The sequence below is a fragment of the Rousettus aegyptiacus genome, unplaced genomic scaffold, assembly GCF_014176215.1.
Source record: "Rousettus aegyptiacus isolate mRouAeg1 unplaced genomic scaffold, mRouAeg1.p scaffold_m13_p_12, whole genome shotgun sequence".
Classification (NCBI taxonomy): domain Eukaryota; kingdom Metazoa; phylum Chordata; class Mammalia; order Chiroptera; family Pteropodidae; genus Rousettus; species Rousettus aegyptiacus.
This window is the reverse complement of record NW_023416287.1, coordinates 21,453,130-21,468,199: the sequence shown is the minus strand read 5'-3', so window position 1 is coordinate 21,468,199 and position 15,070 is coordinate 21,453,130. Positions and strand designations below refer to the sequence as shown.

General features: G+C 49.3%; 1 protein-coding gene across 4 annotated transcripts in view; it reads right to left on the bottom strand.

Moving 5' to 3' along the window:
* FAM110A (family with sequence similarity 110 member A) overlaps positions 1 to 12,575 on the bottom strand; it is a 47,980-nt gene extending 35,405 nt beyond the window's left edge. Inside the window, exons 1-3 of one of the 4 annotated variants that reach the window (XM_016148894.2) lie at positions 12,336 to 12,567; positions 5,762 to 5,887; positions 916 to 2,513 (exon numbers count right to left, since the gene is read on the bottom strand). In XM_016148894.2, coding sequence (XP_016004380.2) covers positions 1,524 to 2,411 — 888 coding nt within the window. In that variant the 5' untranslated portion in view covers positions 2,412 to 2,513; positions 5,762 to 5,887; positions 12,336 to 12,567 and the 3' untranslated portion in view covers positions 916 to 1,523. Of the gene's footprint in view, positions 1 to 915; positions 2,518 to 5,761; positions 5,888 to 12,335 lie in introns of those variants that run through there. The other 3 variants (XR_001597434.2, XR_001597433.2, XM_016148895.2) reach the window with 3 other exon arrangements.
* Positions 12,576 to 15,070: the final 2,495 nt, after the last annotated feature.

The window sequence follows — 15,070 nt, the reverse complement described above, 5'->3', positions numbered from 1 at the left end:
TGTCAGACAGACAGACAGCTGGGCTGACCTGGATGTTTGTCAACAGCCCAACGGAAATCTCCTCTTTATGCTTAAAATAAAACCTACATCAAACCTGTCACCGGGCCCCCATTAGGGCTTCCTGTTTCTGAGTGCTGCAGCCAAGGCAGCCTTCAGAAAGGAAGCACCACCCAGCCCTGCCCCCTCCAAACCCAGGGGCCAGCAGAGGCCACCCAGGCTTTCATCCTTTGTGTCCGCAGCCCTAGCACTGGCTGCTCCACCAGCCAAGGTAGGGTCTTGTAACAGGTAACTAACCTGGAAGGAGATGGGAAAGAGTTGAGACCTCAAAGCCCAGTGCCAACTCTCTCCTTCCCGTTCCCATAGCCCGAAGAGGACTGTGCTGTCCAACCCATCCACTGAGACCCAGAAAGGGAGACTGCCTTGTCCAGGGTCACCTTGATTTGGAGGCAAGTCCACTCATTTGGTGCTGTCCACCCCAAGTTCCTCTTCCTCCAAGAACTCAGACTTCCAGCCCCCCACTCTGTGGTCTGTTGTGACCTCAAGTTCAGGGTTTGCCCTCTCTGAGCGTCCCGCCCCCTTGGGAATTGGGCCGGGGGTTGGGGAGATCAGAACACTCATGATCAGGAGGGTCCATGACCTACTCAGTCTTTCCCCTGCAGTTCCCCTTCCTGACTCAGGGGAAAGGCCCCAGTCCCAGCTCTATCCCAGCTCACTTGGTGACTGGACCCAGTTTCCTCCTCTATGAAAGAGGCCTACCGGTCTCCCAGAGGGGTTGTGAGGATCCCTCAGGCCAGACCAACGACTGTCCTCATACCCCCACCTCAGCTGAACAATTACTAGGTTTGGAAGGCCCCACCCCAAGACCTTTCCCATCTCTTCCCCTTATGAACATAGAAGAGTCTGATGACCCAACCCTTGAAAAACAAGCTTTTGTGTTTATTAATCAAAGGGAGGGAAGTCAGAGAGAGCAGTGCAAACTCCTACCAGTCTCTCCAGTAGTCTACCCACCTAGGCCAGGCTGCCAAGGCCTGGGAAAAACAGGCATAGACTTCCCTTCCCCCTCCCTGAGGTGAGTTCCCAGAGAACCAGGGCCCACTGGGTAAGGAAGAGGAAGTCAGCAAAGGACAGAGGCCAAAGAAGGAAGAAAGAAATAGAGCTACTGGGTAGACAGACCTGGTGAGATCCTTGCCCCTTCATTCTCAGTGGGGGAGGGCCAAGTACCCCAAACCCATGAGAGGAACCAAGCAAGGTACACTTATGCTAAAAAAAAAAAAAAACAAAAAAACAAAAAAAACCCTACATGAGGAGTAGGGAGTGGTCCAAGGTCAAGAGACAACTCTCTCCAAGGTCAGTCCTTGCCAGATCCATGCTGGTCCAGCCTCTGAGGCTTTGCCTCCACACCAAGTTCACACAGGCAGTAACCTCTAGTCTGCCCCAAACCAAAGAATGGATGCAGGAGGGGCCGAGGGGCCAGTTGCCTCTCTGAGATCTGTCCTGTGAGGAGTGCCGAGTCCAGTGAAGGCCTAGCCCTCAGCCGCTGGGGTCTCCAGTGCTTGCCGCAACCCATACAGCCACTTGATCACCCGGGCGTTGCGCTCGACCACGGACACGCCATAGGGGTTGCGCTCCCGGGCCCGCTCCTCAACAGTGGCAGAGCTGCGACGGGAACATTCCCCCTCGGAGCTGCCTGGCCCAGCACTGGGCCCTGCCAGAGACACGATGTCTGAGCTGGCCCGTGCCAGGTGGGCCACACCCAAGCCCCGTGCCTCCTCTGGGTCCAGGCCACAGAAGTTAAAAAATCGCTCCAAGTCAGCCGCTGCCCGTGAGAAGCGCTCACTCAGGTCCGACTTGGAGCGTTGCAAACCAGAGGGCCGGGTAGGACTGGAGGCGGTAGCAATGCCTGGTGATGGGCAGGGCTGGGCAGGTGAGGCCGGTAGGGGACGGACATCCACTCGGCGGACTGCAGTTGTACTGGGCGGCGGGCGTGGAGGGGTGGCTGGGGAGGCTTGGAGAGCTCCCTCTGCCCGTCCAGGGGTACGGCTGGCCTCGGCAGGAGACACAGGACTATCACACAAGTCAATGAGGCTGCTAAGGATGTCCAGGTCCAGTTGGGGCCGGCGGCCCGGGCCAGGCAGGGCTCGACGGCTAGAAGTGAGCACTGTGCGGCGAGTCCCGGGGCTGAAGAGTGGCTGCTTGGACAGCAGTGGTTGCACAGGTTCCTGACGTGTGTTGGCCACATGCAGGCTCTTGACATACTTGGCCTTGTCTGCCTCCAGGCGTTCCACAGCACTCGGTTTCCGAGCTCCACCATCTGCTGGTCTCCGTAGCAGGTAGCCGGGGACCTTGGTCCGCAGACGGAAAGGTAGGGAAGGGGTGTCCCTGGCTCCGGGAGACAGCGTGTCCACAGGCATGGCTGTTACATACCCCCAAAGGCTTCTGTATGAAGAGACTGGAGAAATGAGGAGACAGAGATCCAGGCAGAAAGTTGGCAGCTGGGCGCAGGCAACGAACGGCTGCAGGGGAGGAAAGAAAGAGAGGAGCTGAGCACGCTCAGACAAAGGCTCAGCAAAGACTGGAAGGAGCTGAAGACGCCCTTCCTATTAAAAGTGAAGGCCACGCCCCTGATTCACAGGGAGCCAATCAGAAGGCAGAAAGCGCCAGCTGAAGGGCTTGTGGCTCTGCTCACATCCCCGCCCCTTCGAGGACCCAGCCCAGCTAAGGCAGAGAAAAAAAGGTGTCAAAGAAAGACATGAACAGCCTGAGCAGAAGACAGGGCAAGGCACTTTAAAGGAAGCAAAGCGGGCTCCGAGCTGTGTGCTCCAGACCAGGTGGCTCAACTTCAGTGGGTCCTCTTAACAGCTCCATTTTACAGATGGGGAAACTGAAACCCAGGGAGGACACAAACTTAATTAAGTTAATTCAGCAAGTTGCCTCCAAGCAAGGAGATGCTGGTACAGGGATCTTAGGGTTAAGTGACCAAGAGAAAAGGCTCCAACTCCACTCTGATTGCCTATATGGAATCTGGTACCACCTCAATCCCTCACCCACTATGGCAGGAAGCTGCCCTGTGCCATCCACCGGTTTAGACATGCCAGGCCCCAGGCACAGCAGCACAGCTTATGGAGGAGGAGTGTAGAAAATCGCCACCACCACCACCCCCACCACCCCTGGTGGAGTCCAGACACCATCAGCTTCCAGTATGGGTCTCCTATGCCAGGCCGACGGTGATCCACGGATGCCTGTCACAAGGAAGCTATGCTGCTCCAAGAGTGGCCGAAAACACCCAAGATCACACAGCCTTGTTTGGGGGCATCCAGCAGACTCTGTATCTGCCAGAAGCCATAACATGGGATTGGGTACCCATCTATCCATATGGTCACCAAGACATCGGGGCCTGGTTCCTTTCTCCAAGGAAGGGCTGGGGCCACAAAGTGCCCCTGCAAGTCTCACTAGAGATGAGCCAGAAAAAATCCTGTAGACCAAGTCCTGAACTTTCTCATTTGTGTTAACTGGGGAAGGAAGACTTCATCCCAAAGAGGACTTGTAGTACAGGCCATCTAGAGCTGTACTGTCTAATTTAATAGCCACTAGCCACAAACATAACTTTAAATTCAAATTAAATAAAATCTTACAATTAAGTTTCTGAATCACACTAGCCACATTTCTAGTGCTCGATAGCCACATTGAGGCTAGTGGTCACTACAATAGGCAGCACAGATTATTAGTGCATCTCCATCCATAAGCAGAAGGCTATCCTGGAAAGTCCCACCTAAAAATCTGGAATCCCAGTAGGGAGCATCTGGATTGGGGTAGGGAGGCAGGGATCTCTATTCTGTGCTAGACATTTGACACCATCCTCTCCTGCAATCTTCCAACAAGCCCTTGAGATGGATCCCTGTCCTCATTTTACAGATGGAGAAACAGACTCAGAGAAGTGACCAACCTAGGTCCCAGAGCAGATAAATAATTTGCTCATCTACTATGTTTATAGTAGTTTTACTCTTTGTTGTTCCCATTCCTCTAAAATATCAGCTCCCCAGTGGAGGGGGAGGGGGAGGTGTCTGGTTTGCTCACTGTATCTCAGTTTCAAGATATTGTTCTTAACACATAATAAGTATTCAATATCTTTTTATTGACTTAAAATGCCTATGGGGGCCAAACGTGAATGGGCAGACCTGGGATAAATTGGAGAAGGGCATACTCAGCCTACTGCAAGCAATGGTTCCAAGGTAGTAAGTGTAGAATATTCTAGGAAGCTGCAAATCCGGAAGAGCAGGAAAACTCTAGATTCTTAAATGTTAGCATATTCAGTAATAATTTTAAAAACACTACACGTATGGAGCAAACAAAACATGTTTGCAGACATACCTGCCATACCCTCCCCTCCATCTATCTGGCCCCTCGCCCCAGTTTGAGACCTCTGCTGCAATGACAAGTTGAGAACAGAAACAAGAGCCAGAGCTGTTCTAAAAGTAGGGATGGAGTAGTCGGGAAAGGAAGGCTGCCCCCACTCAGTGAGGACCCCCAGGAGACCTCAGGAGGGAAGGGTCTGGCAGGAAAGGCAGTCCTGCTGAGCCTTATCGAGGTAGCTAGACTCTGCCGCACCCCCAGCGCCGCCGCCTCCCAAACCAGTCCAACCCGTCGACAGAGGTTGTTCCCTCCCAGACACCATCCGGGGAAACTGGGAGGAAGGAGGTCAGATGGGCAGGGCCAGGGCAAAAGCCCCGCGTGCCCCCAGGTCGGGCTCCTAACCCCTCTGGCCCGACCTGCAGGTCCCAGGGTCTCCAGAGACCAATGCGAGGAGCGGTGCCGGGTTTTGGAGCCGCTGGCACACCTGCCTGGGGCTCACCCACCAGCCCGCTGTGCGCCTTTTACAAGCAGCCGCGCCTCTTCCAGATTCCGTTTCCTTATCTGTGAAATGCTGTTAAAAATAGACCTCCCTGAGCCTCCAGGTCATCGAAAGGATGGAAAGAGAAAACAGGTCGAGGATATTCTTCAGCACCTGGCAAAAGGCGGCGCTCCATGAAAAGGGCTCCTTGTTTATCTTAGGACTTTGACCCAACTCCGCAGACAGTGCCCCTGTCAGGGGTCTCTAAGCACTCCCCGGAAGGGTCTGCCCGAGCCGGGGCGTGGACAAAAGAGGCACAGGATAGAGGCTTAATCCGGTTGCTGATCTAAACAAGCTCCATTTCACAGGTGGACAAATGAAGGTGCGGCAGCTTCTGCGAGTTGAAATCAAGGTCCCTGTCCCCAGGTGGGATTCGTCCTGTCTGTCTACGAAGACTCCTTTCATCGCACAACGCCCCACCCACGGATTTCAAACTACCCACAAATGGCCCCATATGCAGGAGCCCTTTCCCGTTGGGCCTTTCTCTTTGACATCCCCAGGGCCTTCAGTCCCACCTTGGCCCTCCCCACCGGCTTCCCTGGAGGTAGCTTCTGGAGGCTGAGAGGGAGTAAGGGCAGCTCGGATCCTCAGTCTGCTTTCTGCCCTTCTCCACTTCGGGGCAATCCTGGGGACTCCCAGCAGCAGAGGAGGCCGCAAGCCCGGAGTTACGCTGTGTGATTTTGGCTGCTCGCCGCCCCTCTCTGAGCCCGCATCGGCTTGCCCCTTAAATGAGAGGGCTGACAGCAAGACTCATGCGGTCTCATCCAGGCTGGAAGATGAGCCCCTACCCCGTCCCCGCCTCCCCGGGGAAGGAGGAGTGCCCGGGCCGCTCCCCAACCAGGCCAGGCGCCCCTGGCCCGCGCCCGCACATACCTGGTTGCGCCCGCGCCGCTACACTGAACTCCTCTGGCCCGGCCCACCTGGGGCTCAGGTAACACGCGTTTGCGTAACTTCCGGCGGCCGGCAGCAGGCAGGTGAACCCGCCGGCCCAGGTATTACCTGAAAAGAACGAAAATAAGGCAGCGGCCAGCACCCGAGCCCAGATGAGCTGGCAGTCGGCATAACAACGCCAGGACCCTGTCCCAGCCGTTCCCCCTCACCCTCCGCCCCGCCCATCCCACGAAGCTCTTCCGCGAGCCATGGCGGTTCCATTCCACAGCCGCACCCGCCGCATCTGGTGCATGGAGTCCCCGTGGCCCACTCCGGCAAGTGCACTCATCTTGGAGGTGGGAAAACTGAGTCCCTGTCCCTCACAGCCACAATGACTACCAGTTAATACTCACTATGTCAGGCATGAGAAAGTGCTTTGCCTGGTATTAATTAATTCGTTTTAATATTCCCAACGACCCCTATGAGGTAAGATCTATTATTATCCCTTGACTAATGGAATATTGAGGCTGGGACAGGCTGAGTCAGTTACCCAAAGTCACCCCGAGGAATCCAAACTGAGCACTTTCCCTCCTAAGCCTTAATGCCACTGCTTTCTAGCTGTGTGTCCCTGAGCAGCTTGCTGAACCTCTCTGGCCCCCTACTCTGTCAAGTGAAAAGCATCCCACCTTCCAGGCCAGGTCAGTGTGAGTTCTTAAGGGCCTGAGAGTGCCTGTAGCAGCTTTGAGCAAGCTGTCAACATTAGTAACAAGAGCAATAATAGTAACGATAATACCTACAATTTCTGAGTGCCAGGCTCTGTCCTTATTTAAATCTCTGGACTCCCGCCTCCAAGAGAGGAACTATTTAATCCCCATTTATGAGGAGAGACAGTAGCCCTGCAGGAAGGAATCCCCAAGAGGATGGTGATTGTCTCCTCTGCCACCTCAAGCCTTGGTATGTCACTTCAGGTGGCACATTTGATTAGGTCAGTTTACACCAGGATCCTGAGCCCAGAGAAGGAAGCACCCCCAGCTCTAGACCCTAGAGAGGTGGAAGAGGGCCCACTTCCATATCAGTGCCTGGGGGGGGGAGCTGCATCATGATTGGGATGGAGGGCATGAGGAAACGGGAAGTGACTCAGAACAGCTCTCTTCCCACTGGGAGTGAGTCAACTTTGAGGCTTCCTCCAGGCCCTGAGGCCTGATTTTAGGGGAATGAGGTAGGCTTCACGACCATCATTCTCCACAGTGGCCAGCTGTATCCCCACCTGAGGCAACAATGTGCCGTGATTGGGAAAGGGGGGAGGGGAGACTGTTAGGCACCCAGAGTAGTACAAGCAAAGCAACAATAACAATTTTCATAATAAAATAGGTAAGAACTCTTGAGTGCTTTCTTTGTACCTGGCATGTTCTACAATCTTTATATATGTTAACTCATTTAACCCTCACACCCAACCTTTGAGGTACGTGACACTATTATGCCTATTTTATAATTGAGAAAACTGAGGCACAGAGCGTTGGGGCCACTTGCCAGAAGTCACACAGCTGATAAATGGCAGAGCCAAGATCTAAATACAGGTATAGGGCAGAGAGGGGAACATAGGATCAAGTCTCCAGTGTTGGGCTTTGGCCACTCACCAAGGGATTCCTAAGGAATCTACAGCCTCCCTCTCTTGACTCCAGAGGGAGATCAGCCGGATAGCACTCCCTGGCTATGGTTCTGGGTCTCAGTTTCCTCAGCTATAAAATGGGGGCGATGATGGCAATATCTTCCCAACAGAAACCAGGGCTCACCCCTTGTGGCCATCCAACACTTTAAAATAAAATCCAGACCCTCCACTCAGCCTTCAGCCCCTCCAGGATCTAGCCCCTACCCTCCTCTCCCACCTCATCTCCAACCTTTTCTGCTCTGGCCACATAGCCCTCTCTGCTGTTCCTGAAACACCGTCTTTCCTGCCTCAGGGCCTTTGTACTATCTGTTTCCTGCCTAGAACCTCTTCCCTCACCTCCTTTAGGTCTGTCTCATTTCAAATGTCGCCTACTCAGAGAGGCCTCCCTGAATACTCTGAGGCGCCTGCCAGCGATCTCACCCAATGTGTTCCCTTCCAAGCATTCATCACACCCTGTCATTTTAGATATTCACTTACCTGTCACTTGTTTCCCATCTCCCCACTGGGCTGGGAGCTCTACCATGCTCTTCCATACTTTCTTCCTCCAGGGACCAAACAAAAGAGGGGACACCACCGACCAAGTAGCAGGACTAGAACTAGGCCACCTCAAAAGCCAAGGCCCCTTAGCACCAAGCCTCCTCCCTGACCCTGCCCCAGGCCTTCCCCAACCTGCTCCATGCCTCCTCCAGCTGAGCCCTGTTCTGTCTGACTGTACTGCAGTGCCCTTTTCCACACTATCTCCCTGACCACCACTGTAGCAAGGACTGTGAAATTTGAACCCTTCCTGGGTTCAAATCCCAGCTCCATCAGTGATCAGCTATGAGACCTTGGGTAAGATACTCAACTTCTCCATGCCTTGGTTTTCTCAACTGTGAAACAGGGTTCTTGACAGTGCCTCCCTCCCAGCATGAGGCCTATGCATGACAAATGCCACCAAAGCGTGAGCTGTGAAGTTCCACTTCTCAGGGAACATTCAAGAATCACTTGAATAGACATTTCTCCAAAGAAGGTATACGAATGGAAAATAAGCACATGAAAAAAAACTCAACATTACTAATCATTAGGGATATATCAATCAAAACCACAATAAGATACCATGTCATTAAGATGGGCATTATCAAAAAAATAAATAAATACATAATAACAAGTGTTGGTGAGGGTATGGAAAAATTAGAACCCTTGTACACTGTTGGGAATATAAAATGGTACAGCCATCATGGAAAGAGTATGACAGTTATGCAAAAAAATTTTAATGGAGTTACCATAATATTCAGGAATTCCACTTCTGGGTATATACCCAAAATAACTGAAAGCAGGGACTTGACCAAATATTTGTATACCCATGTTCACAGTAGCATTATTCACAATAGCAAAAAGGTGGGAATAAACCAAGAGTCCATTAACGGATAAATAAGTGAATATGGTACAAACATACAATGGAATGTTACTGAGCCTTAAAGAAAGGAAATCCTGATACAAGTTACAACATAAGTCAAACTTGAAGGCATTATGCTAAGTGAAGTAAGCGAATCACTTATTTCAAAAGGACAAAAATTGTATGATTACATTTATATCAGGTACCTAGAGTAGTCAAATTCACAGAGACAGTAGACTTGTGGATACTAGGGGCTGGGGGAAGGGAGTATAGGGAGTTAGTGTTTCATGGGTATGGAGTTTCTATTTGGGAAGATGAAAAAGTTCTAGAAACAGATGGTGGTGATGGTTGCACAACAATGTAATTGTACTTAACATCATTGAACTGCACACTTAAAATGGTTAAAATAGTAAATTTTATTTTATATACATTTTACCAAAAGAAAAAAGAAAGAGGGAGTATAGAGTCTGGAACTAGACTCCATGAATTCGAATTCCAGCTCTGGGTGACCTTATACAAATTACTAAAGCTCTCTTGTCCTCGGTTTCCCTTTGTAAGTTGGAAATGCTAATAGTGATAACTACCTGACATCATAATATTGAGGAAATTAAGTGAGTTCATACTTATAAAGTACTTAGCACACAGTGAATGTTCAAGATGCGTTAGTGATTTTCGTTCTTTGTTGAGAGGGCAGGAGGTATGGTTTCTGATGTTTATAATTTTCAGGACATTCTACACCCCTACCCTCACTCCTTCCTTCCACCTGCTTCTCTCCTTCTCTTCAGCAGAAGCGTATCCAGACTTGGGTGAGACGGGGATGCCCTCACCTGCCCTAGAAGAGGATCAGGAAGGCTCCAGCCAGTAGGGAGGGAGCTAGCCAGTAGGGTGGCCCCAGCTCAATTTCAGCCCAGCTGTCCAGGTCAGAGACACCCCTCTAGGGACACATCAAGCCCCACGCTATTTCTGGAGTCACCCCAGACGTGCCCTGGCCTGCCTGCCGTCAGCCTTGCCCAGAGTCAGCCTTGCCCAGGGGAGCCTTGCACAAACCTCAGGAAGGGAGAGGTAAATAGGATGCAGGAGGGATGTGAGGCAGACACCTAAAGCAGCAACCTCTTATTTGGCCGAAGGAAGGCCCACCCCCACCAACTCAATTCTCTGCGCCTCTTTTTGCACCTGAGGGACAAGGGGCTTGCAGTGGAGATTGTGAGAGATACCACAGCAAAGCCTTAGGGCCTGGTACACAGGATGGAGAAGGTGGGGGTTGTGGCAGACCTACAACCAAGACTACTTCCTGTCCTGTATTGCCCTCTGCTCAGGCCTGAGCTCACCATCATGGCTTCTTATCTTAGCCCAGAGATGTGAAGAAATTTTCCCAAAGTAACATAGCAAGTCAGTTATAGATCAGACAGGGTAGTAGTCTTATGATTAAATATGTAATCTAATATATATATAGTTATATATATAATCTAATATATATAATATTTCTTTTTTTGTACTTTAAAGAGCTTTATTAGTGCAATAAATTAATTTTGTACATATTTTTTATATATAAAAAACTAGCGAGTGATTTCGGAATGTTGTAGACCTCATTAGAGCTTGGTCTCCAAAACCCTGTTTGAAAAAAGCAACATGTTCTTCACAGTGTTCTCCTGGTGTGAAATTAGGGTTCCCTCACAAACACTTGTTTTGCTGCTCAAAACACCAGAAAATGGTATAGAAAAACATGTTGTCTTCAGTCTGCTTAGCGGCATCTAAAAATTTTCGTGCAGAAATGTTATCATGGCCACCAGTGCCCTGGATAAACCTTAAGGTGACTAATTTTTCAACCAGGTGACATTTGCATATGGCTCAAAATTCAAAAGTTATAAAGGGAATGAAGTAAAAATAAACTTCCCACTCTTGTTCCCTGCCACCCAGCTCCCCTCCCTGCAGGCACCACTGTAACCAAACAGTTGTGAATCCTACCAGGGAGATTTTAGGCAGATACAAGCAATATATGCTTCCTAGTTTTTATACATATGGCAACATGATGAGTGTTGTTTTCACCTTTCTCTTTTTATTCAATAATATATGTTGTTCTCAATAATATGTTATTAATGTATGATTAATTATAATATGCTATTAATATACTTAATATATGCTATTGACTAATATATGTTGTGCCACCTCAGTATATAAAGAGCTCATCAGCCCCTACTAAGTAACTACTGGTGGGGACTGGGCTCCACAGAGGCCATATGAGTTGATCTCCCACCAGCAGAACGCACTGCGAATGGTCAAAAAATGTCAACTTTAGTTACTTCAATTACAGATGGCTTTGGAACCCCTCAATTTTACACTGGAGGTGAGTACCACATCTTAGCCCCTCCTTGTATCACATTCCAGTTGGGAAAGATAATAAACTCATAAGAAGTAAAATATACTGATGGAGTAAATGCTACTGAGAAAAACAAAATAGAGAAGGGAGAGGGCAAGGCATATGAAGTCAGTAAATATTTGTCGAAAGAATGAATGAAAGAGTTGTTTTCTTTCTGAGTTCCCAGAGCTCCTTTCCCCAGAGCCAGGAGGGGGATTCCTAGGAAAGAGGATAAGTAACTCCCCTTGAAGAAATCCAAGATTCTCAGATGCTGAGTGTCTAGGATTCTAAGAGTAAAGCCAGACTGACTGGGAGCCAACCGCAGCAGTGCCAAGTCTGGCTGTGTGATTTTGGGCAAGGGGCTTATCTTCTTAGAATCTCAGTTTCCCCACCAACAGAAGGAAACCCACAAGAGAAAACTGAGGGGTTGGAGGGAGGAAGGGGGCATCACCAGGAGGCAGGACCTGGTCTAGGTCAAATGCCCTACCAGCAACTCCCAAGTCTCTTGTGGCTTCCGTTGAAGGGCTGCCTCTATCCTTTCCCCCAATCTGGGCCAGATTCTCAAAAGTCCAACAGCGACTCCAGGAGTCAGAGCACCTGTTTCCCACCTGGGATCTAGCCCAGAAATGTCAGTCCAGCCAGATCACCCCAGAGCGGCCCTCTGAGAGGGACAGCACTGCAATTCAGAACCCCGTAGGCAGAAGGACTCCAAATGAGCCCGGAGTCCAACTCTTAGCATTCTGAAGAAGAGAAGACCGATGCAGAAAGGGCACCAGGAGGGCGGTGTCGGGGAGGGGGAGAACGGAGGTGATCCAGCCAAGGCTCCATGGGCCATGTCCCTGCTGCTGGGAAGCTGAAAAAGTGACTACCAGTTGCCCAATTAAACCTCTGAGGCAAATCTAGATCTACCTAGATTAGAGACCGCGAGGCGGAGCAGAAAGACCCGAACTGGATTTTCTGCCAGACCTCGCCGGGCTAGGACACTTGCCCCTCAGATCCTCAGCGTTCTCATCTATAAAATGTAGTAACACCGCCTCCTCAGAGGTACGACCGTGGAGGCGCACACAGTAGGCGGTTGGTTAACATACCCCTTATAGCCCCCTTCCCTGCCCTCACTCCCACCTCCCCACCCCCTCCCCCGACCAGGGCTCGCGCCCCAGACCAGCCGCGCTCTCACCTGGAGCCTGTTAGGCCAGTCCTGGTTTCTCCACTGCGGGTCTGGGAGAGGCTGACAGCTCTGACCCGAGCGGGGAATGGCCGCGTCCAACGCTACTCGGGGGGCTCACCCCAACGTGGGAACTCGCAGGGACATTTTTAGAGCTGCCCTCTGCACCCGAGTTGAGCAGTGGTATCTGACTGTCCCAAGGCCTCCACCGGGGTGAAGTTCCCGGGGCAAAGAGGAAGGGGAAGTGGGCATGCACTTCCCCCCCCCCCGTCATTGGGATGGTTTGCCCCGGACATCCTGATTGGTTCCTCGCTTCCGTTCGAATGCCGCGCCGCCCGGGTTGCCAGGCGACCGTTTAGCTTCAGTTCCGCAGGTGAGCGCCGCGGGTGGATCCCGTGGTTTGGCCACCTCGCTGCGTCCCGCCCCGCCTCGCCCCGCCCCGCCGCATCCCTTCGCGCAAGCCTCCGGTTCTTGCGGTGACCGCTTTAGTCCTGGTGCCTAGTTTAGTCGGCCAGGACTTTTCTCTCGGTCCCCGGCTGGTGAGCCACCTCTTAGGGTCACTGGGACAGTTCCTAGTCCCAACTTTGCAGCTAACTCGCTATATAAGCCCGGGCAAGCCCCCTTGCCTTTTTATTCCCCTAACAGCACAACGATGAGTGGATTAGTTTTAAAATGTGCGTATCCAGCAGTCCCGAAATTTACTAAGGAAATGATCGAAGATATGAACAAAGATTAGTATAACCCAGTGTTATTTATCATAGCAAAATTATGGAAATAGCCTCAATGCCCAGCGAAAAGGGATTGATTATATAAATATATTCTGCGTCGGAGCTAAATTTATTGAGCTTTTTACATGCCAGGTAGCTTTACATGACATACCTCTTGTCATTGCTCATAACATACCCCTTTGAGATGGGTACCTTTATTTATCCCCACTCTCTGTTGAGGAATATTATGTAGCTGTTAAAAATGATGTAGTTAAAAGATATTTAAAGTATGGGAGAAATGCTAAGGAAGTATTAGATTTTTTTAAAGTGTGTTTCAATACACTATGTACACCATAAATTTGTATTAAATATATAATTGTAATATCACATGTATATATATATAATCATGTATAATAACAGCAGTTAATTTTTTCATTGTGCTTTTGTGGATTTTCCAAATTTCCAATATTTAAATATGTCTAGAAAAAAATCATTCTCTAAGAGGATTAGAATAAATTAACTTGGAGGGCTCTTTGATATGAGGAAATTTCATCACTGTGAGTCACTGTTTGGGTCCAGGGCATTGCTCAATTTAGAACCAGTCTATTTTCTATTCATCTAGTGTCTTTAAAATTCTTGGATTGGATTGCCAATGATTAAGCACTTACTGCGTACATGCTTTCGGCAGACAGGGAGGGAGACTAATAATATACCAATAGCTAATAATGACTGTGCATCTGACATGGGCACCAACCAAATCAAAACAGACATAGTCATGAACAGGGAGTCTGGTTATATCTGCAAGGGCCAGCTAAATATCAAACCTGTCACTAACTGTATCCTCTGCTAGATTGTACTCAAGGCCTTACATACATTTTCTCATTGACTTCATTGCTATCTGAGAAGAGAGATTTTAATATTCCTATTTACTAGATGAGAAAACAAAGGTTTGTCTGGATCCAGCAGGAGTCCTCTCAACCACTCTGTCATATCTCCTTGTAAATGTACAAGACCTGTTTGGCAGTAGCAGTGAGGAAAGGCAAGGAGGAGTCTATGATCCTAAAAGACACGTAGAAAGCTCAACAGCAGCAGATGCAGACTTTGTACTTGCTGAGGCTTATACAATTTAGGGAGACTTATTTAAGAAAAGAACTACAAAATTACAAAGATAAAATTAGGTAATAAAAATAAAATTTTCTTGGTTAGGAAGATTAAAAAACACAACAAATGACAAGTTCCACAAATGTTACAAAATTCAGAAAAATAAAATTTCTTTTATGAATTATCTGTTTGACATACCTCCATAATACTTTCCACAAACAAGTAAGGTCCCTCATATCTATCGAGATATGACCTGTGATTCTACACCTTCATATCACTGTGCCAGTGGAGCCAGCTCTGTGTGCCAGGTAGGAGTATTTCTGGAAGCCATTCCTATACCAGGTCAGTTGGTAATAATTTATTCACAAAGGTGACTGAAAACAACATAATTAAAACCACTAAACCCAAACTAAATGTCAAGGTCCTCTTAGCCAGATCCCCAAAATGCTAGCCTTACTCCGTCATTGTCTGACACAATGGGAAGTAAGAGTGGAAGGAGATGGTGGTTTGAACAGATTGCAGTTAAAATACCTTGATTTGGTAGAGTTTGCAGAAGCATATGACCATGTGAACACATTGCTAGGGTGCCTCTCAGACCTCAGCTTCTCCACGTTAATGTCAGGCATGACGACAGTGGCATGGTGGTCAGATTCTTCTCTGAGATCTATACCTGCAATCAAGGGTTAGGAGATATTTGAGATGCCTGGGTAAAGGGCCTGCTGATCCTTAAGTCTTCAAAGCTCTCCTTTGCCCTGCATGCCCTAGAGTTTAAAACAAACCAGCATAAAAACGCTGCGACTCATTTCAGATTAGGAAAGTGAGGCAGAGGGCAGAAGGAACTTCCCCTGGACTCCAAATGAGGCCACACGAAGAGAAATCATTTGGGCACACATTCAGATTATAGAACTCAGAGAATCTTCATCTGCCGACAGCATATTG